We start from the raw sequence: 26079 nt of genomic DNA on the forward strand, positions 1-26079 counted from the left end.
ACACACTGTACACACACACTGTACACACACACTGTACACACCCAGTACACACTGTACACACACACAATGTACACACTGTACACACTGTACACACACACTGTACACGCTGTACACACACACAGTACATACACACACACACACATACACACTCTACACACACACACACTGTACATACCCTCTTCCTTGCTCTCGTCTTCATTCTCACTTTCTCTACATCTCTCAAACACACACACACACACACACACACACACACACACACACACACACACACACACACACACACACACACACACACACACACACACACACACACACTGCCATTACAGTGTGTCAGAGTTGTGTGTGAACGGCCAATGTTATCTTAAGGTTAGAATAAGAATTCCTGCTTTTGTCCAGAATGAATGATCATAGTGTTGTAGATATGTGGTAGCAGAGTAGTGGCCTGAGGGCACCCACTTAATGTGTTGTGAAAAGTGTTATGAAATGTAATGTCATGTAATATTTTTATTGTATTTCTCTGCCGTAATGTTGTTGAACCCCAGGAAGAGTAGCTGCTGCCATGACAGGAACTAATGGGGATCCATAATAAACCCCAGGAAGAGTAGCTGGTGTCTTGGCAGGAACTAATGGGGATAGATAATAAACCGTAGGAAGAGTAGCTGCTGCCTTGGCAGGAACTAATGGGGACCCATAATAAACCCCAGGAAGAGTAGCTGGTGCCATGACAGGAACTAATGGGGATCCATAATAAACCCCAGGAAGAGTAGCTGGTGTCTTGGCAGGAACTAATGGGGATAGATAATAAACCGTAGGAAGAGTAGCTGCTGCCTTGGCAGGAACTAATGGGGACCCATAATAAACCCCAGGAAGAGTAGCTGGTGTCTTGGCAGGAACTAATGGGGATCCGTAATAAACCGTAGGAAGAGTAGCTGCTGCCTTGGCAGGAACTAATGGGGATCCTTAATAAACCCCAGGAAGAGTAGCTGCTGCCTTGACAGGAACTAATGGGGATCCATAATAAACCCCAGGAAGAGTAGCTGCTGCCTTGGCAGGAACTAATGGGGATCCATAATAAACCCCAGGAAGAGTAGCTGGTGCCTTGGCAGGAACTAATGGGGATCCATAATAAACCCCAGGAAGAGTAGCTGCTGCCTTGGCAGGAACTAATGGGGATCCATAATAAACCCCAGGAAGAGTAGCTGGTGCCTTGGCAGGAACTAATGGGGATCCATAATAAACCCCAGGAAGAGTAGCTGGTGTCTTGGCAGGAACTAATGGGGATAGATAATAAACCGTAGGAAGAGTAGCTGCTGCCTTGGCAGGAACTAATGGGGACCCATAATAAACCCCAGGAAGAGTAGCTGGTGCCATGACAGGAACTAATGGGGATCCATAATAAACCCCAGGAAGAGTAGCTGGTGTCTTGGCAGGAACTAATGGGGATAGATAATAAACCGTAGGAAGAGTAGCTGCTGCCTTGGCAGGAACTAATGGGGACCCATAATAAACCCCAGGAAGAGTAGCTGGTGTCTTGGCAGGAACTAATGGGGATCCGTAATAAACCGTAGGAAGAGTAGCTGCTGCCTTGGCAGGAACTAATGGGGATCCTTAATAAACCCCAGGAAGAGTAGCTGCTGCCTTGACAGGAACTAATGGGGATCCATAATAAACCCCAGGAAGAGTAGCTGCTGCCTTGGCAGGAACTAATGGGGATCCATAATAAACCCCAGGAAGAGTAGCTGGTGCCTTGGCAGGAACTAATGGGGATCCATAATAAACCCCAGGAAGAGTAGCTGCTGCCTTGGCAGGAACTAATGGGGATCCATAATAAACCCCAGGAAGAGTAGCTGGTGCCTTGGCAGGAACTAATGGGGATCCATAATAAACCCCAGGAAGAGTAGCTGGTGCCTTGGCAGGAACTAATGGGGATCCATAATAAACCCCAGGAAGAGTAGCTGCTGCCTTGACAGGAACTAATGGGGATCCATAATAAACCCCAGGAAGAGTAGCTGCTGCCTTGGCAGGAACTAATGGGGATCCATAATAAACCCCAGGAAGAGTAGCTGGTGCCTTGGTAGGAACTAATGGGGATCCATAATAAACCCCAGGAAGAGTAGCTGGTGCCTTGGCAGGAACTAATGGGGATCCATAATAAACCCCAGGAAGAGTAGCTGGTGTCTTGACCGGAACTAATGGGGATCCATAATAAACCCCAGGAAGAGTAGCTGATGCCTTGGCAGGAACTAATGGGGATCCATAATAAACCCCAGGAAGAGTAGCTGATGCCTTGGCAGGAACTAATGGGGATCCATAATAAACCCCAGGAAGAGTAGCTGGTGTCTTGACAGGAACTAATGGGGATCCATAATAAACCCCAGGAAGAGTAGCTGATGCCTTGGCAGGAACTAATGGGGATCCATAATAAACCCCAGGAAGAGTAGCTGCTGCCTTGACCGGAACTAATGGGGATCCATAATAAACCCCAGGAAGAGTAGCTGATGCCTTGGCATGAACTAATGGGGATCCATAATAAACCCCAGGAAGAGTAGCTGATGCCTTGGCAGGAACTAATGGGGATCCATAATAAACCCCAGGAAGAGTAGCTGGTGTCTTGACAGGAACTAATGGGGATCCATAATAAACCCCAGGAAGAGTAGCTGGTGTCTTGACCGGAACTAATGGGGATCCATAATAAACCCCAGGAAGAATAGCTGGTGTCTTGACCGGAACTAATGGGGATCCATAATAAACCCCAGGAAGAGTAGCTGGTGTCTTGACCGTAACTAATGGGGATCCATAATAAACCTCAGGAAGAGTAGCTGATGCCTTGGCAGGAACTAATGGGGATCCATAATAAACCCCAGGAAGAGTAGCTGGTGTCTTGACCGGAACTAATGGGGATCCATAATAACCCCCAGGAAGAGTAGCTGATGCCTTGGCATGAACTAATGGGGATCCATAATAAACCCCAGGAAGAGTAGCTGATGCCTTGGCAGGAACTAATGGGGATCCATAATAAACCCCAGGAAGAGTAGCTGGTGTCTTGACCGGAACTAATGGGGATCCATAATAAACCCCAGGAAGAGTAGCTGGTGTCTTGACCGGAACTAATGGGGATCCATAATAAACCCCAGGAAGAGTAGCTGGTGTCTTGACCGGAACTAATGGGGATCCATAATAAACCCCAGGAAGAGTAGCTGGTGTCTTGACAGAAACTAATGGGGATCCATAATAAACCCCAGGAAGAGTAGCTGGTGTCTTGACCGGAACTAATGGGGATCCATAATAAACCCCAGGAAGAGTAGCTGGTGCCTTGGCAGGAACTAATGGGGATCCATAATAAACCCCAGGAAGAGTAGCTGGTGTCTTGACAGGAACTAATGGGGATCCATAATAAACCCCAGGAAGAGTAGCTGCTGCCTTGGCAGGAACTAATGGGGATCCATAATAACCCCCAGGAAGAGTAGCTGATGCCTTGGCATGAACTAATGGGGATCCATAATAAACCCCAGGAAGAGTAGCTGCTGCCTTGGCAGGAACTAATGGGGATCCATAATAAACCCCAGGAAGAGTAGCTGCTGTCCTTGGCAGGAACTAATGGGGATCCATAATAAACCCCAGGAAGAGTAGCTGGTGTCTTGACCGGAACTAATGGGGATCCATAATAAACCCCAGGAAGAGTAGCTGGTGTCTTGGCAGGAACTAATGGGGATCCATAATAAACCCCAGGAAGAGTAGCTGGTGTCTTGACAGGAACTAATGGGGATCCATAATAAACCCCAGGAAGAGTAGCTGGTGTCTTGACAGGAACTAATGGGGATCCATAATAAACCCCAGGAAGAGTAGCTGGTGTCTTGACCGGAACTAATGGGGATCCATAATAACCCCCAGGAAGAGTAGCTGGTGTCTTGACCGGAACTAATGGGGATCCATAATAAACCCCAGGAAGAGTAGCTGATGCCTTGACAGGAACTAATGGGGATCCATAATAAACCCCAGGAAGAGTAGCTGGTGTCTTGACCGGAACTAATGGGGATCCATAATAAACCCCAGGAAGAGTAGCTGGTGTCTTGACCGGAACTAATGGGGATCCATAATAAACCCCAGGAAGAGTAGCTGGTGTCTTGACCGGAACTAATGGGGATCCATAATAAACCCCAGGAAGAATAGCTGGTGTCTTGACCGGAACTAATGGGGATCCATAATAAACCCCAGGAAGAGTAGCTGGTGTCTTGACCGGAACTAATGGGGATCCATAATAAACCCCAGGAAGAGTAGCTGCTGCCTTGACAGGAACTAATGGGGATCCATAATAAACCCCAGGAAGAGTAGCTGGTGTCTTGGCAGGAACTAATGGGGATCCATAATAAACCCCAGGAAGAGTAGCTGGTGTCTTGACAGGAACTAATGGGGATCCATAATAAACCCCAGGAAGAGTAGCTGGTGTCTTGACCGGAACTAATGGGGATCCATAATAAACCCCAGGAAGAGTAGCTGGTGCCTTGGCAGGAACTAATGGGGATCCATAATAAACCCCAGGAAGAGTAGCTGGTGTCTTGACAGGAACTAATGGGGATCCATAATAAACCCCAGGAAGAGTAGCTGGTGTCTTGACCGGAACTAATGGGGATCCATAATAAACCCCAGGAAGAGTAGCTGGTGTCTTGACCGGAACTAATGGGGATCCATAATAAACCCCAGGAAGAGTAGATGATGTCTTGACCGGAACTAATGGGGATCCATAATAAACCCCAGGAAGAGTAGCTGCTGCCTTGACAGGAACTAATGGGGATCCATAATAAACCCCAGGAAGAGTAGCTGATGCCTTGACAGGAACTAATGGGGATCCATAATAAACCCCAGGAAGAGTAGCTGATGTCTTGACCGGAACTAATGGGGATCCATAATAAACCCCAGGAAGAGTAGCTGGTGTCTTGACAGGAACTAATGGCGATCCATAATAAACCCCAAGTAGAGTAGCTGATGTCTTGACCGGAACTAATGGGGATCCATAATAAACCCCAGGAAGAGTAGCTGATGCCTTTACAGGAACTAATGGGGATCCATAATAAACCCCAGGAAGAGTAGCTGATGTCTTGACCGGAACTAATGGGGATCCATAATAAACCCCAGGAAGAGTAGCTGATGCCTTGACAGGAACTAATGGGGATCCATAATAAACCCCAGGAAGAGTAGCTGATGTCTTGACCGGAACTAATGGGGATCCATAATAAACCCCAGGAAGAGTAGCTGATGTCTTGACCGGAACTAATGGGGATCCATAATAAACCCCAGGAAGAGTAGCTGATGTCTTGACCGGAACTAATGGGGATCCATAATAAACCCCAGGAAGAGTAGCTGATGTCTTGACCGGAACTAATGGGGATCCATAATAAACCCCAGGAAGAGTAGCTGATGTCTTGACCGGAACTAATGGGGATCCATAATAAATACAAATAAAAAGAAAAGAAAGAAAACGTCTGTCCTTCAGCGGCATTACAATCAGACCATCTGCACAGAGTCTTTGTATGCCAACACACACACACACACACACACACACACACACACACACACACACACACACACACACACACACACACACACACACACACACACACACACACACACACACACACACACACACACACACACACACAGGCCTCAAGCCATTAAAAGGGAATAATGGGGTGTTATCTTGTAATTAAAACCCAACAGGTCTCTATTCAGACTAACGTTCGGCCTTAAATGCCAAGTCTAGTGCTCTGGCTGTGAAACTGAACTTTACCTATGGGGGACAGAGGCACCGGTGTGTGTGTATTACATGCTTAGTGATACTGCAGGGCTACAGATACCCCAGATACCCTAGTGTTTGTAGGGCACCTTGCTAAGATTGTTCCCGGTGACTTTCCACCAGAGGTTAAATGCCTTAAAGGGATACTTCTGGATTTAGGCAATTTATTTAGCATGCTAGCAGATACTCATAGACTTCTAGTCATTATGCTACCGCTAGTTAGCATTGGCTCGCGAAACTACCTCTAACTTCTTTCTTACTGAACACAGAAACATAAAAATAGTATCCACAAGTTAATTTGACTCTGGGGAAGTAGATAAAGGGCCTCAAAATTACACTCTGGCTCTATTTTCAATACATTCATGTGCGGCTCCCGCCAGAGAAAAGTTGACAAAAATGCTAGCACTAGCCAAAGGTAATGCGTCCAGTGTAGCAGGTAAAGACTGACGGCCCAATGTAACTCCTATGTAACTGTAACTGGTGTACACCAAATCTGTCCTCTTCATATTTGCCTGTCATTTCTGATCTCTCTTTTAGTGGAGTAGGACTAATAACCTACACTCATCCCTTTTCCATTCTGTTCCCATCAGGGTCATATTCATTAGGCACCAACCGGAAGAAAACAGACAGACACAGGGAAGGATTAGCTGGACTTCACTAACGCTCATTTTATATTTCTGTTGCAAAATGTTTGAACACGTTTTCCATTGTGTGCCATTATGAACAAGACCCAGATATTCCCAACTGAAAAATACATGTTTAGAACTTCCCCCTAACCCAGTACTCACCCCTGCCCTTGGTATGGTTGAAGTCTCCCTTGACTATCTTACAGGAGTGTCCATCTCCGTTACACACCCCACAGCGGTCCTCCCTGGCTGACGAGCCGATGATGCCATCGCAGCCGATTTTCTGCAGACAGTAAGTAGACAACTTAACAAAACAAAGTACACAGGAAGTAGTCAACATCAAGGAATATACAGGCTACGTCCCAATTATTTCCCCTTCCTAGCAAAGTGTCCCTTCAATGGTTTAAGAAAGATGGAAGGTGGAAACTATGCTTCTAGATGTGTGGGAAGTAGTAGACAAGAGTACACGTCAGGAGAAGGTAGGATATATTGATTCTAGATGTGTGGGAAGTAGTAGACAAGAGTACACGTCAGGAGAAGGTAGGATATATTGATTCTAGATGTGTGGGAAGTAGTAGACAAGAGTACACGTCATGAGAAGGTAGGATATATTGATTCTCGATGTGTGGGAAGTAGTAGACAAGAGTACACGTCAGGAGAAGGTAGGATATATTGATTCTAGATGTGTGGGAAGTAGTAGACAAGAGTACACGTCAGGAGAAGGTAGGATATATTGACTGGGATGCAACCGCACTCTAATGAAGTCCATCTCTGAATAAACACTGACCGGACTATCGGTCTACTAGCGGACTGCATTCTGACTCCAAAACAATGCCAGTGAAATAGGAAAAGGCTGTTCCTCTCTAACTCACTCCCCTCCCCTCACTGACTTCTCATCATGGATTTGAAACTATTAGATAGATGTACAAAACATCCCAATAGCTCCATCTAGTATGTCTGATAGAGTAGAGAGGAACTGCCACCTATTCAATCCTCTCAGATCTTCAAGGGCCAGTCAATAAGGACAGAGGAAGCAGAGGGACTTGGAGAATCAGGGCCTTTATTCATAGTAGGAGTGCTGATCTAGGATCAGTTCCCCCCTGTCTGTATAATCGTATTAATTAGTATCTAAAAGGAAGAAACATTATGAATACGACCCCAGAACACTGTGGGAAAAACAACAAGTTGGTCCATTGTAAAAACGGAAAGAGAAGCTATAATACGTTCAGACATCAAAGGCGAGTGATATTAGTCTAGATTCACCAGCACATAACCTATTGTATGTTTAGGGATTGTTTAATCCTTCCCAGCAATTATCACAGAGTTAAATCAGCTGTGTACTCACAAACAACTCCAATTACCCAAAGCCATTTACACACTCCCAAGCAGCACAAACAGTAAAACACAAACAAGAATATTTACACACCAACAGACATATGAACGCACACACACACACATGCATGCACAAACACATAAACACAGTCAGTCATTGTGTGTGGAGTGTGTGTGTGTTAGGAGTGTGTAGTGTGTAGTGTGTAGTGTGTGTGTGTGTGTGTGTGTGTGTGTGTGTGTGTGTGTGTGTGTGTGTGTGTGTGTGTGTGTGTGTGTGTGTGTGTGTGTGTGTGTGTGTGTTGTTTCCTGGACTGCCTGAGTCAGTAATACTCTAAATACTCTGTAGAAAATCCAATCTGTACATCTGGATCATAGGAACTTGATGATTCAGAACACACACACACACACACACACACACACACACACACACACACACACACACACACACACACACACACACACACACACACACACACACACACACACACACACACACACACACACACACAGACAATCTGGACAATTTTTGCTGAAACAGACTACGAACATATGGACACAGAGAATCTGGACCAAGATTGACTTTTGCTGATTCAGTGAGGCAGCAGTAGCATCATGTGGGTCTCCATTACCCAGCAGCCTTCAGGCTTCTCTTCTGACAAGACTGACTGTGTTTTCACAACATTTCTGATTTTCTCTCTCTGTCCCCTGTCTGTGATGCTGTTTTCACAGCATTCCTGAATTTCATAGCGTAGCTTAGCATAACATCGACACTTCCCCCTCTCTCCCCCTCCTCTTTCTCTCTCTCTCTCCTCTTTCTCCATTTCAATTCAATTCAAGGGGCTTTATTTCTCTCTCCTCTTTCTCTGTTTCTCTCTCTCTCCATTTCTCTCTCTCCTCTTTCTCCGTTTCTCTCTCTCCTCTTTCTCCAGGGGGGGGCTGAGAGAGAGGGAGAGGGGGGGGGGGAGACACAGAGAGCGAGACAGAGACAGAGAGGGTGGAGAGAGACTCATTCCTCTTGTTACCTACATCCAGATGATGTTAAATGCGTAGCAAAAGAAAAGCAGAGGAGAAGAAGGAAGGAAACCGAAGGAGAAGACAGGAGAGGAATAGGAAGGGTGAAAGAGGAGGATACAGACAGATGAGAGGAAAGAAGATACAGAGAGAGGAGAGGAAGAGGAGGAGGAAAGAGGAGGATACAGACAGAGGAGAGGAAGAGGAGGAAAGAGGAAAGAGGAGGATACAGAGAGAAGAGAGGAAGAGGAGGATACAGAGAAAGGAGACGATAGGAGGGGGAAAGAGGAAGATACAGAGAGAGGAGAGAAAAGAGGAGGAAAGAGGAGGATATTCCTCTCCTCTCTTCTATTTCGGTTTCCTTCCTTCTCCTCTGATTTTCTGTATTTATGCTGCATTAGTTTGTGTTGGGGGGCTAGGGTCAGTCTGTTAAATCTGGAGTATTTCTCCTGTCTTATCCGGTGTCCTGTGTGAATTTAAGTATGCTCTCTCTAATTATCTATCTCTTTTTCTCTCTTACTCTTTTTCTTTCTTTCTCTCTCTCTCTCGGAGGACCTGAGCACTAGGACCATTCCTCAGGACTACCTGGCATGATGACTCCTTGCTGTCCCCAGTCCACCTGGTCGTGCTGCTGCTCCAGTTTCAACTGTTCTGCCTGCGGCTATGGAATCCTAACCTGTTCACCGGACGTGCTACCTGTCCCAGACCTGCTGTGAGCGGTAGAGATACTCTGAATGATCGACTATGAAAAGCCAACTGACATTTCCTCCTGAGGTGCTGACCTGTTGCACCCTCTACAACCACTGTGATTATTATTATTTGACCCTGCTGGTCATCTATGAACATTTGAACATCTTGGCCATGTTCTGTTATAATCTCCACCTGGCACCACCAGAAGTGGACTGGCCACCCCTCATAGCCTGGTTCCTCTCTAGGTTTCTTCCTAGGTTCCGGCTTTTCTAGAGAGTTTTTCCTAGACACCGTGCTTCTACACCTGCATTGCTTGCTGTTTGGGGTTTTAGGCTGGGTTTCTGTACAGCACTTTGTGACATCAGCTGATGTAAGAAGGGCTTGATAAATACATTTGATTGGATAGGAGGGGGAAAGAGGAGGATACAGAGAGAGGAGAGGAAAGAGGAAGAAAGAGGAGGATACAGAGAGAGGAGAGGAAATAGGAGGAAAGAGGAGGATACAGAGAGAGAAGAGGAAAGAGGAGGAAAGAGGAAGATACAGAGAGAGGAGAGGAAGGAATAGAATAATAGAAGGATTGAGAGAAGGAAAAGAGAGAGGATAGGAAGAGGATGGAGTGTGGGAAAGAGACTAGCTTTAGTATGAGTGTGTGTGTGTGTGTGTGTGTGTGTGTGTGTGTGTGTGTGTGTGTGTGTGTGTGTGTGTGTGCGCGCGTCCATACATGTTCGAGTAAAATGAGAAGGTGACAGATTGGAGCAATCAGCCCTAACACTCCACCGTAGGGTACTAATGACAACATACTTCCTGCCTGGCGGCTAGCACAGACAGACACACACACACACACACACACACACACACACACACACACACACACACACACACACACACACACACACACACACACACACACACACACACACACACACACACACACACGGCTACAATCAATGTTATATGCTTTGCCATGACTTGAATGACTAAATTGATTAGTCAAATTATCTATGGTAATATAAAATGATGCTAAGTTTTACATTATAAATGTAAGGCGAAACACTTTTTATGGCCTGGCATCACTGTCCGCTTTTGCTGTCCAATGTTTGACTTCATTGATTAAGATAGATTACAGATGTAGGGATCTTAATTTGTTTGCAACAGCAGCAACAGAAAATATGAATAATTATGTGAATTATAATTAACGGACATATCTGTAGGGGTTGATACATTTGTCGGGAAATTTCTAAGTGTAAATTACAAACTTCAGAAGCCTTTTTAAACCTCAAATACCTCAAAAGTTATCCTGCAACAGGGTGATCAAATTAAGATCCTATATCTGTAGAGAATGGAGACCTGCACACTGATGAACGCTTCCACTGTGTTTTTGTGCAATGTTTCACTTGGAAGTCATCGTCAGGCATAAAAGACCAAACCATTTAGATTTGACATTTAGAAGCGGCTGATGTATGTGGCATATGAACTGCTCTGCCATTTACATGAAACCAGTTGCACAGCATTGTGACAAGAGCAAGTGAGAAGCATTATATTCCTTCACCTTTTCCTCATAGAAGTCACATCTGACTCAGCCATGGCTCTGAGAGCATTCACCCTGCTAATGCTCTCTCTGCTCCACCAGTGTGTCCCTCACCCACTCAGCCTGGGACGAATCATGATCTTTAGCTACTCCCAGTACCAGTCTACCTCATCCCAGACGAGGTGTATATCATCCCCCAGAAGCTCACCGGTGTCGAGACTCGTTCAGAAAATCATCGGTACTCAGCTGGAGCATCACAGTTCCACGTCTCAATCCATCAATGGGGCGGCAGGTAGGCTAGTGGTTAAGACCATTGGGCCAGTAGGTTCTCCTGAGTGGCGCAGCGGTCTAAGGCACTGCATCGCAGTGCTAGCTGTGTTACTACAGATCCTGGTTCGATACCAGGCTGTGTTGCAGCCAGCCACGACTGGGAGACCCATGGGGCGACACACAATTGGCCCATCGTCATCCGGGTTAGAGGAGGGTTTGGCCGGCCGGGATGTCCTTGTCCTATCGCGCTCGAGAGACTCCTGTGGTGGGCCGGGCGCATGCACGCTGACACGGTTGCCAGGTGTACAGTGTTTCCTCTGACACATTGGTGCAGCTGGCTTCTGGGTTAAGCGTGCTTGGCGGGGTTGTGTTTCGGAGGACGCACGGCTCTTGACCTTCACCTCTCCCGAGTCCGTACGGGAGTTGCAGTGATGGGACAAGACTGTAACTACCAATTGGGGAGAAAAAAGGGGGTAAAATGTTTTTTATTAAAAAAAATATAAATGAGTATTGGGCCAGTAACCGAAAGGACCCCCAACCATGCACTTTGACAAACATTGGCCTGTGGGTGAATCTAGTTGCCTACCCCTACTGTGGACTGTAGGCTAAGTGGACTGATGGACTAAGGACAGTCTTAAACTATGGCTCAGCCTCACATGGAAGGGTCAATAATTCATTTGAAGCTACTGTAGCTGGTCCTTCAGTGCGTTTATTTGAACGGGTCTCTCTGTCTCTCTCTGCCTCATCCCTCTCTTTCTCCTCCTTCATTCTGTGAAATGACTGAGACTGTTCCTGTTTTTTCTGTGGGTATGTTTGTGATGTAGCCTAGGTTTTCTGGCAGGGAAAAGGTTTTCCGGCAGGGAAAAGGTTTCCCGGCAGTGAAAAGGTTTCCCGGCAGTGAAAAGGTTTCCCGGCAGTGAAAAGGTATTCCGGCAGGGAAAAGGTTTCCCGGCAGTGAAAAGGTTTCCCGGCAGTGAAAAGGTATTCCGGCAGGGAAAAGGTATTCCGGCAGTGAAAAGGTTTCCCGGCAGTGAAAAGGTATTCCGGCAGGGAAAAGGTTTTCCGGCAGTGAAAAGCGTTGTTGAACGTTCTGTTTGGCCAGGCCAAGTTGGCACATATAGCTAACAAGAAGGAACCGGGTCAGACCCAGGGATATTATTCAAAGTGATGGTCTCTACACCCCTTAGGGTTGAGTTTGAGTATTATAAAGTTATTAACAGTGTGGAGATGTTTCAGGAGGTATGTGGGCTCAGGGGCTGTCTGTACAGCTGGAGAGGAGGGGTTGGATATACGGTTGTAATGTGTCGCGGGAGGTAGTATTATATTGTACTGTGTAATGTGGTGCTGGAGGGTGTATTATATTGTACTGTGTAATGTGGTGCTGGAGGGTGTATTGTATTGTACTGTGTAATGTGGTGCTGGAGGGTGTATTGTATTGTACTGTGTAATGTGGTGCTGGAGGGTGTATTGTATTGTACTGTGTATTGTGGTGCTGGCTGGTGTATTATATTGTACTGTGTAATGTGGTGCTGGATGGTGTATTGTATTGTACTGTGTAATGTGGTGCTGGAGGGTGTATTGTATTGTACTGTGTAATGTGGTGCTGGAGGGTGTATTGTATTGTACTGTGTAATGTGGTGCTGGATGGTGTATTATATTGTACTGTGTAATGTGGTGCTGGAGGGTGTATTGTATTGTACTGTGTAATGTGGTGCTGGATGGTGTATTGTATTGTACTGTGTAATGTGGTGCTGGAGGGTGTATTGTATTGTACTGTGTAATGTGGTGCTGGAGGGTATATTGTATTGTACTGTGTAATGTGGTGCTGGATGGTGTATTGTATTGTACTGTGGTGCTGGATGGTGTATTGTATTGTACTGTGTAATGTGGTGCTGGATGGTGTATTGTATTGTACTGTGTAATGTGGTGCTGGAGGGTGTATTGTATTGTACTGTGTAATGTGGTGCTGGATGGTGTATTATATTGTACTGTGTAATGTGGTGCTGGAGGGTGTATTGTATTGTACTGTGTAATGTGATGCTGGATGGTGTATTGTATTGTACTGTGTAATGTGGTGCTGGATAGTGTATTGTATTGTACTGTGTAATGTGGTGCTGGAGGGTGTATTGTATTGTACTGTGTAATGTGGTGCTGGAGGGTGTATTGTATTGTACTGTGTAATGTGGTGCTGGATGGTGTATTTTATTGTACTGTGTAATGTGGTGCTGGATGGTGTATTGTATTGTACTGTGTAATGTGGTGCTGGATGGTGTATTGTATTGTACTGTGTAATGTGGTGCTGGATGGAGTATTGTACCGTGTAATGTGGTGCTGGAGGGTGTATTGTATTGTACTGTGTAATGTGGTGCTGGAGGGTGTATTGTACTGTGTAATGTGGTGCTGGATGGTGTATTGTATTGTACTGTGTAATGTGGTGCTGGATGGTGTATTGTATTGTACTGTGTAATGTGGTGCTGGATGGTGAAAAGGTATTCCGGCAGTGAAAAGGTTTCCCGGCAGTGAAAAGGTATTCCGGCAGGGAAAAGGTTTTCCGGCAGTGAAAAGCGTTGTTGAACGTTCTGTTTGGCCAGGCCAAGTTGGCACATATAGCTAACAAGAAGGAACCGGGTCAGACCCAGGGATATTATTCAAAGTGATGGTCTCTACACCCCTTAGGGTTGAGTTTGAGTATTATAAAGTTATTAACAGTGTGGAGATGTTTCAGGAGGTATGTGGGCTCAGGGGCTGTCTGTACAGCTGGAGAGGAGGGGTTGGATATACGGTTGTAATGTGTCGCGGGAGGTAGTATTATATTGTACTGTGTAATGTGGTGCTGGAGGGTGTATTATATTGTACTGTGTAATGTGGTGCTGGAGGGTGTATTGTATTGTACTGTGTAATGTGGTGCTGGAGGGTGTATTGTATTGTACTGTGTAATGTGGTGCTGGAGGGTGTATTGTATTGTACTGTGTATTGTGGTGCTGGCTGGTGTATTATATTGTACTGTGTAATGTGGTGCTGGATGGTGTATTGTATTGTACTGTGTAATGTGGTGCTGGAGGGTGTATTGTATTGTACTGTGTAATGTGGTGCTGGAGGGTGTATTGTATTGTACTGTGTAATGTGGTGCTGGATGGTGTATTATATTGTACTGTGTAATGTGGTGCTGGAGGGTGTATTGTATTGTACTGTGTAATGTGGTGCTGGATGGTGTATTGTATTGTACTGTGTAATGTGGTGCTGGAGGGTGTATTGTATTGTACTGTGTAATGTGGTGCTGGAGGGTATATTGTATTGTACTGTGTAATGTGGTGCTGGATGGTGTATTGTATTGTACTGTGGTGCTGGATGGTGTATTGTATTGTACTGTGTAATGTGGTGCTGGATGGTGTATTGTATTGTACTGTGTAATGTGGTGCTGGAGGGTGTATTGTATTGTACTGTGTAATGTGGTGCTGGATGGTGTATTATATTGTACTGTGTAATGTGGTGCTGGAGGGTGTATTGTATTGTACTGTGTAATGTGATGCTGGATGGTGTATTGTATTGTACTGTGTAATGTGGTGCTGGATAGTGTATTGTATTGTACTGTGTAATGTGGTGCTGGAGGGTGTATTGTATTGTACTGTGTAATGTGGTGCTGGAGGGTGTATTGTATTGTACTGTGTAATGTGGTGCTGGATGGTGTATTTTATTGTACTGTGTAATGTGGTGCTGGATGGTGTATTGTATTGTACTGTGTAATGTGGTGCTGGATGGTGTATTGTATTGTACTGTGTAATGTGGTGCTGGATGGAGTATTGTACCGTGTAATGTGGTGCTGGAGGGTGTATTGTATTGTACTGTGTAATGTGGTGCTGGAGGGTGTATTGTACTGTGTAATGTGGTGCTGGATGGTGTATTGTATTGTACTGTGTAATGTGGTGCTGGATGGTGTATTGTATTGTACTGTGTAATGTGGTGCTGGATGGTGTATTGTATTGTACTGTGTAATGTGGTGCTGGAGGGTGTATTGTAATGTACTGTGTAATGTGGTGCTGGATGGTGTATTGTATTGTACTGTGTAATGTGGTGCTGGATGGTGTATTGTATTGTACTGTGTAATGTGGTGCTGGAGGGTGTATTGTAATGTACTGTGTAATGTGGTGCTGGAGGGTGTATTGTAATGTACTGTGTAATGTGGTGCTGGAGGGTGTATTGTATTGTACTGTGTAATGTGGTGCTGGAGGGTGTATTGTATTGTACTGTGTAATGTGGTGCTGGAGGGTGTATTATATTGTACTGTGTAATGTGGTGCTGGAGGGTGTATTGTATTGTACTGTGTAATGTGGTGCTGGAGGGTGTATTGTAATGTACTGTGTAATGTGGTGCTGGATGGTGTATTATATTGTACTGTGTAATGTGGTGCTGGATGGTGTATTGTATTGTACTGTGTAATGTGGTGCTGGGGGGTGTATTGTATTGTACTGTGTAATGTGGTGCTGGTGGGTGTATTGTATTGTACTGTGTAATGTGGTGCTGGATGGTGTATTATATTGTACTGTGTAATGTGGTGCTGGAGGGTGTATTGTATTGTACTGTGTAATGTGGTGCTGGATGGTGTATTATATTGTACTGTGTAATGTGGTGCTGGAGGGTGTATTGTATTGTACAGTGTAATGTGGTGCTGGATGGTGTATTGTATTGTACTGTGTAATGTGGTGCTGGATGGTGTATTGTATTGTACTGTGTAATGTGGTGCTGGAGGGTGTATTGTATTGTATTGTGTAATGTGGTGCTGGATGGTGTATTATATTGTACTGCGTAATGTGGTGCTGGATGGTGTATTGTATTGTACTGTGTAATGTGGTGCTGGATGGTGTATTGTATTGTACTGTGTAATGTGGTGCTGGATGGTGTATTGTATTGTACTGTGTAATGTGGTGCTGGATGGTGTATTGTATTGTACTGTGTAATGTGGTGCTGGAGGGTATATTGTATTGTACAGTGTAATGTGGTGCTGGATGGTGTATTGTATTGTACTGTGTAATGTGGTGCTGGAGGGTGTATTGTATTGTACTGTGTAATGTGGTGCTGGATGGTGTATTGTATTGTACTGTGTAATGTGGTGCTGGAGGGTGTATTGTATTGTACTGTGTAATGTGGTGCTGGATGGTGTATTGTATTGTACTGTGTAATGTGGTGCTGGATGGTGTATTGTATTGTACTGTGTAATGTGGTGCTGGAGGGTGTATTGTATTGTACTGTGTAATGTGGTGCTGGAGGGTGTATTGTATTGTACTGTGTAATGTGGTGCTGGATGGTGTATTGTATTGTACTGTGTAATGTGGTGCTGGATGGTGTATTGTATTGTACTGTGTAATGTGGTGCTGGATGGTGTATTGTATTGTACTGTGTAATGTGGTGCTGGAGGGTGTATTGTATTGTACTGTGTAATGTGGTGCTGGATGGTGTATTGTATTGTACTGTGTAATGTGGTGCTGGATGGTGTATTGTATTGTACTGTGTAATGTGGTGCTGGATGGTGTATTGTATTGTACTGTGTAATGTGGTGCTGGAGGGTGTATTGTATTGTACTGTGTAATGTGGTGCTGGATGGTGTATTGTATTGTACTGTGTAATGTGGTGCTGGAGGGTGTATTGTATTGTACTGTGTAATGTGGTGCTGGAGGGTGTATTGTATTGTACTGTGTAATGTGGTGCTGGAGGGTATATTGTATTGTACTGTGTAATGTGGTGCTGGATGGTGTATTGTATTGTACTGTGTAATGTGGTGCTGGAGGGTGTATTGTATTGTACTGTGTAATGTGGTGCTGGATGGTGTATTGTATTGTACTGTGTAATGTGGTGCTGGAGGGTGTATTGTATTGTACTGTGTAATGTGGTGCTGGAGGGTGTATTGTATTGTACTGTGTAATGTGGTGCTGGATGGTGTATTGTATTGTACTGTGTAATGTGGTGCTGGAGGGTGTATTGTATTGTACTGTGTAATGTGGTGCTGTAGGGTGTATTGTATTGTACTGTGTAATGTGGTGCTGGATGGTGTATTGTATTGTACTGTGTAATGTGGTGCTGGAGGGTGTATTGTATTGTACTGTGTAATGTGGTGCTGGATGGTGTATTGTATTGTACTGTGTAATGTGGTGCTGGAGGGTGTATTGTATTGTACTGTGTAATGTGATTATGTCGAGGTGGCACTGAATGCATTTCTTTTTTGGGGGGGGGTTGTGGTGTTTTTAGTGTAATGAGGACGGCTTATTAAAGGAAGACACAAAGTCAAGTATCTCTCTCTCTCTCTCTGTTTATTTATTTGTTAATGCTGGCCGTCAGAACACTGAGGAGAAATCCCCTCTTGCTGGCCAATGAAAAGAGAGAGGATAAATCCAGGAAATACAAAATATGGATACAATTATTGACACAGACGTGTGTGTGTGTGTGTGTGTGTGTGTGTGTGTGTGTGTGTGTGTGTGTGTGTCTATGATATGTGTGTGTAGAAGGAAGCATGACACATAATGTCTCCCATGTGTAGGGAACCAAATGCTGGCTCAGCAGATGACCAGTATCTATTGACAACAGCTGGCTACTCCTTCGGAAACTATGCTACCCACACACACACACACACACACACACACACACACACACACACACACACACACACACACACACACACACACACACACACACACACACACACACACACACACACACACACACACACACACACACACACACACACACACACACACACTTTTATCCCCCACTGAGTCTGTGGCTATGAGTCCCAAGAATGGGCCAGAAAAATGTCCAAGACGAGGTAAGAATCCCCTCTTACAGTGTAAAGCAGGTGAACAGACTAGTCTAGCATTTCAATCTGTCAATTTTATTATAATGATTACCATCTTATTTCCTCTGTCTCTCATACCTACTTTTTCTTCTTTAGACAATATCTTCTCATCTGAAAGCTCCCTCACTTCCTCTATCCTCTACATCCTGTCTTCCATGTCTGTCTATTCTCTCATCTGGTGTCCCAGTGCTTAGCTATTAGTGGCAAGATGGCACTGACAGACAAGGCAGCTCTGCTTCTAGGACCTAAGATTCTACTGTATTTTAGTCTATGCCACTCTGACATTGATCATTCTAATATTTATATATTCCTTAATTCCATTATTTTACTTTAGGTTGTGTGTATTGTTGTGAATTGTTAGATATTACTGCACTGTTGGAGCTAGAAACACAAGCATTTCACTACATCCGCAATAACATCTGCTAAACATGTGTATGTGACAAATATCATTTGATTTGATTTGATCTAACCTGACAGAAACAGGAAGTGGTACAATGACCCCGTTACCTCCCAGCCAATTAAAACTTTGCCTTTGCAGGCCTGAGAGAGAGCAAGATAGAGAGGGAGAGAGATCGAGAGTGAGAGAGATAGAGAGGGAGAGAGATAGAGAGACATTTGGGAGCTCGGGACAGAGAGAGAGAGGGAGTAAGAGAGAGAGGGAGAGAGACGGGGGGAAACAGGACACAGATAAACCAAGATACAATTAAATCCACCAGCACAAAGCGAACACCCTTCTCTAGTGACCTACTGAGAGAAAACCCTTCTCTAGTGACCTACAGAGAGAAAACCCTTCTCTAGTGACCTACAGAGAGAAAACCCTTCTCTAGTGACCAACAGAGAGAAAAACCTTCTCTAGTGACCTACAGAGAGAAAACCCTTCTCTAGTGACCTACAGAGAGAAAACCCTTCTCTAGTGACCTACAGAGAGAAAAACCTTCTCTAGTGACCTACAGAGAGAAAACCCTTCTCTAGTGACCTACAGAGAGAAAACCCTTCTCTAGTGACCAACAGAGAGAAAACCCTTCTCTAGTGACCTACAGAGAGAAAACCCTTCTCTAGTGACCAACAGAGAGAAAAACCTTCTCTAGTGACCTACTGAGAAAACCCTTCTCTAGTGACCTACAGAGAGAAAAACCTTCTCTAGTGACCTACAGAGAGAAAACCCTTCTCCAGTGACCATCAGAGAGAAAACCCTTCTCTAGTGACCTACAGAGAGAAAACCCTTCTCTAGTGACCTACAGAGAGAAAACCCTTCTCTAGTGACCTACAGAGAGAAAACCCTTCTCTAGTGACCTACAGAGAGAAAACCCTTCTCTAGTGACCTACAGAGAAAACCCTTCTCTAGTGACCTACAGAGAGACAACCCTTCTCTAGTGACCTACAGAGAGAAAACCCTTCTCTAGTGACCTACAGAGAGAAAACCCTTCTCTAGTGACCTACAGAGAGAAAACCCTTCTCTAGTGACCTACAGAGAGAAAAACCTTCTCTAGTGACCTACAGAGAGAAAACCCTTCTCTAGTGACCAACAGAGAGAAAAACCTTCTCTAGTGACCTACAGAGAGAAAACCCTTCTCTAGTGACCTACAGAGAGAAAACCCTTCTCTAGTGACCTACAGAGAGAAAAACCTTCTCTAGTGACCTACAGAGAGAAAACCCTTCTCTAGTGACCTACAGAGAGAAAACCCTTCTCTAGTGACCAACAGAGAGAAAACCCTTCTCTAGTGACCTACAGAGAGAAAACCCTTCTCTAGTGACCAACAGAGAGAAAAACCTTCTCTAGTGACCTACAGAGAGAAAACCCTTCTCTAGTGACCAACAGAGAGAAAACCCTTCTCTAGTGACCTACTGAGAAAACCCTTCTCTAGTGACCTACAGAGAGAAAAACCTTCTCTAGTGACCTACAGAGAGAAAACCCTTCTCTAGTGATCATCAGAGAGAAAACCCTTCTCTAGTGACCTACAGAGAGAAAACCCTTCTCTAGTGACCTACAGAGAGAAAACCCTTCTCTAGTGACCTACAGAGAGAAAACCCTTCTCTAGTGACCTACAGAGAGAAAACCCTTCTCTAGTGACCTACAGAGAAAACCCTTCTCTAGTGACCTACAGAGAGACAACCCTTCTCTAGTGACCTACAGAGAGAAAACCCTTCTCTAGTGACCTACAGAGAGAAAACCCTTCTTTAGTGACCTACAGAGAGAAAACCCTTCTCTAGTGACCAACAGAGAGAAAACCCTTCTCTAGTGACCTACAGAGAGAAAACCCTTCTCTAGTGACCTACAGAGAGAAAACCCTTCTCTAGTGACCTACAGAGAGAAAACCCTTTAGTGACCTACAGAGAGAAAACCCTTCTCTAGTGACCTACAGAGAAAACCCTTCTCTAGTGACCTACAGAGAGACAACCCTTCTCTAGTGACCTACAGAGAGAAAACCCTTCTCTAGTGACCTACAGAGAGAAAACCCTTCTCTAGTGACCTACAGAGAGAAAACCCTTCTCTAGTGACCTACAGAGAAAACCCTTCTCCATTGACCTGTTGAAATTGACAGGTCCCACCATCTCTTTTTAACTGAGCAGGGATTCTGTCCCAGGGCAGAGGGAGTGAGGCAGGGCAGTAGAGGAAGGCCAAGGGTAGGAGGAGTAGCCAGAAACAATGCACCGCTCATAGCCAATTGCCATCCACACTTCTAAGGAAATGAGAGGCGTGGACACAGAATATTGCTGCTCCCCAGTGCTTAATGGCTACAGGAATGTCTTAGCATTTCTTTATCTAAGTCTTCTTTGAGCCCAGCACCAGGATTCTCATGTATGGTATGTGCAAATCACCTTATTTTTCTTAATCGACACACAAGTCTGCCTCGCGTGTGTGTGTGTGTGTGTGTGTGTGTGTGTGTGTGTGTGTGTGTGTGTGTGTGTGTGTGTGTGTGTGTGTGTGTGTGTGTGTGTGTGTGTGTGTGTGTGTGTGTGTGTGTGTGTGTGTGTGTGTGTGTGTGTGTGTGAGAGAGAGAATATGTATCTGCGTGCATTGAGTTTGTATGTGTGTGTTTACCTGACACCTGCCATTGACACACAGGTCTGACTCGTAGGGTCCACATGGTGTTCCATCCATCACTCTCTCTGCCACCAGGATGGGGGTATCTCTCCCCACAGGGGAACAGAACAGGGCACACGGCTTCTCTACAGAGAGAACACACAAGGGGGTTAATAGCCTAGCGGTTACAGAGGCGAGCCAGCAACCGGAGGGTTGCCAGTTCGCATCCCCGGTTTTCCTGTCGGGAAGTGAGCTGGCAACCAATGCCTAGGTCCCATTGTTGTCACTGTGCCCTCAAGCAAGGCACTAAACCCCTAACCCTGCACCTCTCCAAAACTTGTGTATGTGTGTCTTTCAGAATGGTTGAATTAGAAGTGGAAGTAAAATGTAGGTTGGACCTTGTGTGCAATTGACCAATAAAGTGATCTCAATCTATTAATGATGGGGAACAGAACAGAGAACAGGGCTTTTCTACAGAGAGAACACACATAGGGGGTTAATGAAATGAGGTGTCACCCTTGATTGAAAGCTCATATATTACGTAATGTGATGAAATCACATGACCACTGGTGACTTTTGATATGCAAATGTTAAAGAAAGATTGTTGGAATCAGCTACCTGGTCTCATTCTCTTTTAGTAATTTATTTATTTTATTTAACTAGGCAAATCAGTTAAGAACAAATTCTTACTTACAATGACAGCCTAGGAACAGTGGGTTAAATGCTTTCTTCAGGGGCAGAACGACAGAGTTTTACTTTGTCAGCTCGGGGATTTGATCTAGCAACCTTTCGGTTACAGGCCCAATGCTCTCACCACTAGGCTACCTGAAAGTATTCAGACCCCTTCACTTTTTCCACATTTTGTATTCAAATTTTATTTTTTAAACACCCCATAATGACAAAGCGAAAACATGTTTTTAGAAATGTTTGCAAATGTATAAAAATATCTAAACAGAAATACCTTATCTACAGAATTATTCAGACCCGACATTTAGCTCAGGTGCATCCTGTTTCCATTGATCATCCATGAGATGTTTCTACAACTTGATTGGAGTCCACCTGTGGTAAATTCAATTGATTGGATATGATTTGGAAAGGCACACACCTGTCTATATAAGGTCCCACAGTTGACAGTGCATGTCAGAATAAAAACCAAGCCATGAGGTCGAAGGAATTGTCCGTAGAGCTCCGAGACAGGATTGTGTCGAGGCACAGATCTGAGGAAGGGTACCAAAAAATGTCTGCAGCATTGAAGGTCCCCAAGAACACAATGGCCTCCATCATTCTTAAATGGAAGAAGTTTGGAACCACCAAGACTCTTCCAAGAGCTGGCCACCCGGCCAAACTGAGCAATGGGGGAGATGGGCATTGGTCAGGGAGGTGACCAAGAACCCAATGGTCATTCTGACAGAGCTCCAGAGTTCCTCTGTGGAGATGGGAGAACCTTCCAGAAGGACAACCCTCTCTGCAGCACTCCACCAATCAGGCATTTATGATAGAGTGGCCAGACGGAAGCCACTCCTCAGTAAAAGGCACATGACAGCAGGCTTGGAGTTTGCCAAAAGGCACCTAAAGGACTCTCAGACCATGAGAAACAAGATTCTCTGGTCTGATGAAACCAAGATTGAACTCTTTGGCCTGAATGACAAGCATCACATCTGGAGGAAACCAGGTACCGTTCATCACCTGGCCAATACCATCCCTACGGTGAAGCATGGTGGTGGCAGCATCATGTGGGGATGTTTTTCAGCGGCAGGGACTGGGAGACTAGTCAGGATCAAGGGAAAGATGAATGGAGCAAAGTACAGAGAGATTCTTGATGAAAACCTGCTCTAGAGCGCTCAGGACCTCCGACTTGGACGAAGGTTCACCTTCCAACAGGACAACGACCCTAAGCTCACAGACAACACAGGAGTGGCTTTGGGACAAGCCTCTGAATATCCTTGAGTCGCCCAGCCAGAGCCCGGACTTGAACCCGATCTAACATGTCTGGAGACACCTGAAAATAGCTGTGTAGCGACGCTCCCCATCCAACCTCACAGAGCTTGAGAGGATCTGCAGAGAAGAATGGGAGAAACTCCCCAAATACAGGTGTGCCATGCTTGCAGTGTCATACCCAAGAAGACTCAAGGCTGTAATCGCTGCCAAAGGGTCTGAGTAAAGAATCTGAATACTTATGTAAATGTGATATTTAAGTTTTTTATTTGTTATACATTTGCACACAAAAAAATATCTAAAAACCTGTTTTTGTTTTGTCGTTATGGGGTATTGTGTATAGATTGATGATGAAAAACAACTATTTAATACATTTTAGAATAAGGCTATAACGCAACAACATGTGGAAAAAGTGAAGGGGTCTGAATACTTTCCGAATGCACTGTATATCCGTGAATCAGCAAATGTAGACTTATTGACCTCTAAAAAGACTACATCATGTACGTCGACATGTGATGTTTTTAGAAATTTTTGGACAAAGGTCACATTTTCTTTAAAAAAATGTGTGAGATCATTTAGCTGCAGCAGGTGGTGTTGCTACATAATGTACATGTTAGTAGATGACCAGTCACCCTTTAAAATAAGATTCCCCCAAAAAAACACAACCAATGTGTGAAGTAGAGCTCGTTAGAAGCTCATGTATCATGAGCTCAAAGTAGAAGTGCTAATCTAGGATCAGGTCCACCCTGTCCATATAATCTTATTAATTGTGATCTAAAAGGCAAAGACTGATCCTAAATCAGCACTACTGAGACTCTTGATTCACCATCACCATTTCCCTGGTGTTTAGGAAGAGGTTTACTGTCCATCATCACCGTTTACTTGGTGTTTAGGAAGAGGTTTACTGTCCATCATCACCGTTTACTTGGTGTTTAGGAAGAGGTTTACTGTCCATCATCACCGTTTACTTGGTGTTTAGGAAGAGGTTTACTGTCCATCATCACCGTTTACTTGGTGTTTAGGAAGAGGTTTACTGTCCATCATCACCGTTTACTTGGTGTTTAGGAAGAGGTTTACTGTCCATCATCACCGTTTACTTGGTGTTTAGGAAGAGGTTTACTGTCCATCATCACCGTTTACTTGGTGTTTAGGAAGAGGTTTACTGTCCATCATCACCATTTCCCTGGTGTTTAGGAAGAGGTTTACTGTCCATCATCACCGTTTACTTGGTGTTTAGGAAGAGGTTTACTGTCCATCATCACCGTTTACTTGGTGTTTAGGAAGAGGTTTACTGTCCATCATCACCGTTTACTTGGTGTTTAGGAAGAGGTTTACTGTCCATCATCACCGTTTACTTGGTGTTTAGGAAGAGGTTTACTGTCCATCATCACCGTTTACTTGGTGTTTAGGAAGAGGTTTACTGTCCATCATCACCGTTTACTTGGTGTTTAGGAAGAGGTTTACTGTCCATCATCACCGTTTACTTGGTGTTTAGGAAGAGGTTTACTGTCCATCATCACCGTTTACTTGGTGTTTAGGAAGAGGTTTACTGTCCATCATCACCGTTTACTTGGTGTTTAGGAAGAGGTTTACTGTCCATCATCACCGTTTACTTGGTGTTTAGGAAGAGGTTTACTGTCCATCATCACCGTTTACTTGGTGTTTAGGAAGAGGTTTACTGTCCATCATCACCGTTTACTTGGTGTTTAGGAAGAGGTTTACTGTCCATCATCACCGTTTACTTGGTGTTTAGGAAGAGGTTTACTGTCCATCATCACCGTTTACTTGGTGTTTAGGAAGAGGTTTACTGTCCATCATCACCGTTTACTTGGTGTTTAGGAAAAGGTTTGCTGACAACCCCCCACAGAGCAATCCTCTGATTGACCTCCCTGATAGGTTGTGGTGATGATGTGTGAAAACAGGACAACATCTTTCCTTCTCTCATTTCCTCTCCCCCTCTCTCATTTTCTCTTTATCTTGTTTCATTTTCTGAGACACAGGCGCAATTGCTCTAAAGTGTTCTTTGCTGGAGGTTTCCAAGGTAGTAAGAGCGTGTTGGTGTCTCTCTGTGTGTGTGTGACAGACTGCAAGAGAGAAAGAGAGACGGGTACACACACACACAGAGAGAGAAGGAGAGACGGGTACACACACACAGAGAGAAGGAGAGACGGGTACACACACACAGAGAGAAGGAGAGACGGGTACACACAGAGAGAGAGAAGGAGAGACGGGTACACACACACAGAGAGAAGGAGAGACGGGTACACACACAGAGAGAAGGAGAGACGGGTACACACACACAGAGAGAAGGAGAGACGGGTACACACACAGAGAGAAGGAGAGACGGGTACACACACACAGAGAGAGAGAAGGAGAGACGGGTACACACACACACACACAGAGAAGGAGAGACGGGTACACACACACACACAGAGAGAAGGAGAGACGGGTACACACACACAGAGAGAGAAGGAGAGACTAGTAGAGAGCGAGGGAATGTAGCAGAGTGAAAACTGAAAAGATGTTAGTGGCAGACTGTCTAAGATGCAAAACACCTCAGAGCTATTTGCATGGGATGAATTTGAAATACCTACAGAGCTGCAGTGGCGTGTATTCATGGGTGCCAAGGGAAGCCAGGCTTCCCCCCAAATCTACCAAGAAAAGAACATCCTAAATAACCCATCTTTACTCTCTCTGTGTTTCATTCATTTGATTCAACAACATTGGTTATAATATGGCTTTTTCTTCTGGATTGACTTCCCTGGTCATTTTACCCACATATCTTAATTTGATCTATCTGTTGTCGCAAAGAATTTTCCAATTTGCTATGCAAATTGTAGTGTTTTCAAATTTTTTAAAGGCTTCTAAAGTTTGTAACTTCCACCTTAAAATGTCAGACTTGATGTGCCCTAATGAAAAAATGTCCAATAATTATAATCCACTTTGCTGCAGGATTTTTTTTTCCTGCTGTGGGAAGCAGGGTCAAATTAAGATAGCGCATCTGTAAATGTTGAACTGACTGAACTG

The 26079-nt window shown here is 44.6% G+C and overlaps 1 protein-coding gene across 1 annotated transcript in view; it reads right to left on the reverse strand.

Annotated features, from left to right (window-relative positions):
- adamts17 (ADAM metallopeptidase with thrombospondin type 1 motif, 17) overlaps positions 1 to 26079 on the reverse strand; it is a 177456-nt gene that overhangs the window by 59407 nt on the left and 91970 nt on the right. Inside the window, exons 12-13 of the mRNA XM_039000368.1 lie at positions 21136 to 21263; positions 6580 to 6700 (exon numbers count right to left, since the gene is read on the reverse strand). Coding sequence (XP_038856296.1) covers positions 6580 to 6700; positions 21136 to 21263 — 249 coding nt within the window. The remainder of the gene's footprint in view (positions 1 to 6579; positions 6701 to 21135; positions 21264 to 26079) is intronic.

Source organism: Salvelinus namaycush, chromosome 1, assembly GCF_016432855.1.
Source record: "Salvelinus namaycush isolate Seneca chromosome 1, SaNama_1.0, whole genome shotgun sequence".
In the NCBI taxonomy this organism is placed as follows: Eukaryota; Metazoa; Chordata; class Actinopteri; order Salmoniformes; family Salmonidae; genus Salvelinus; species Salvelinus namaycush.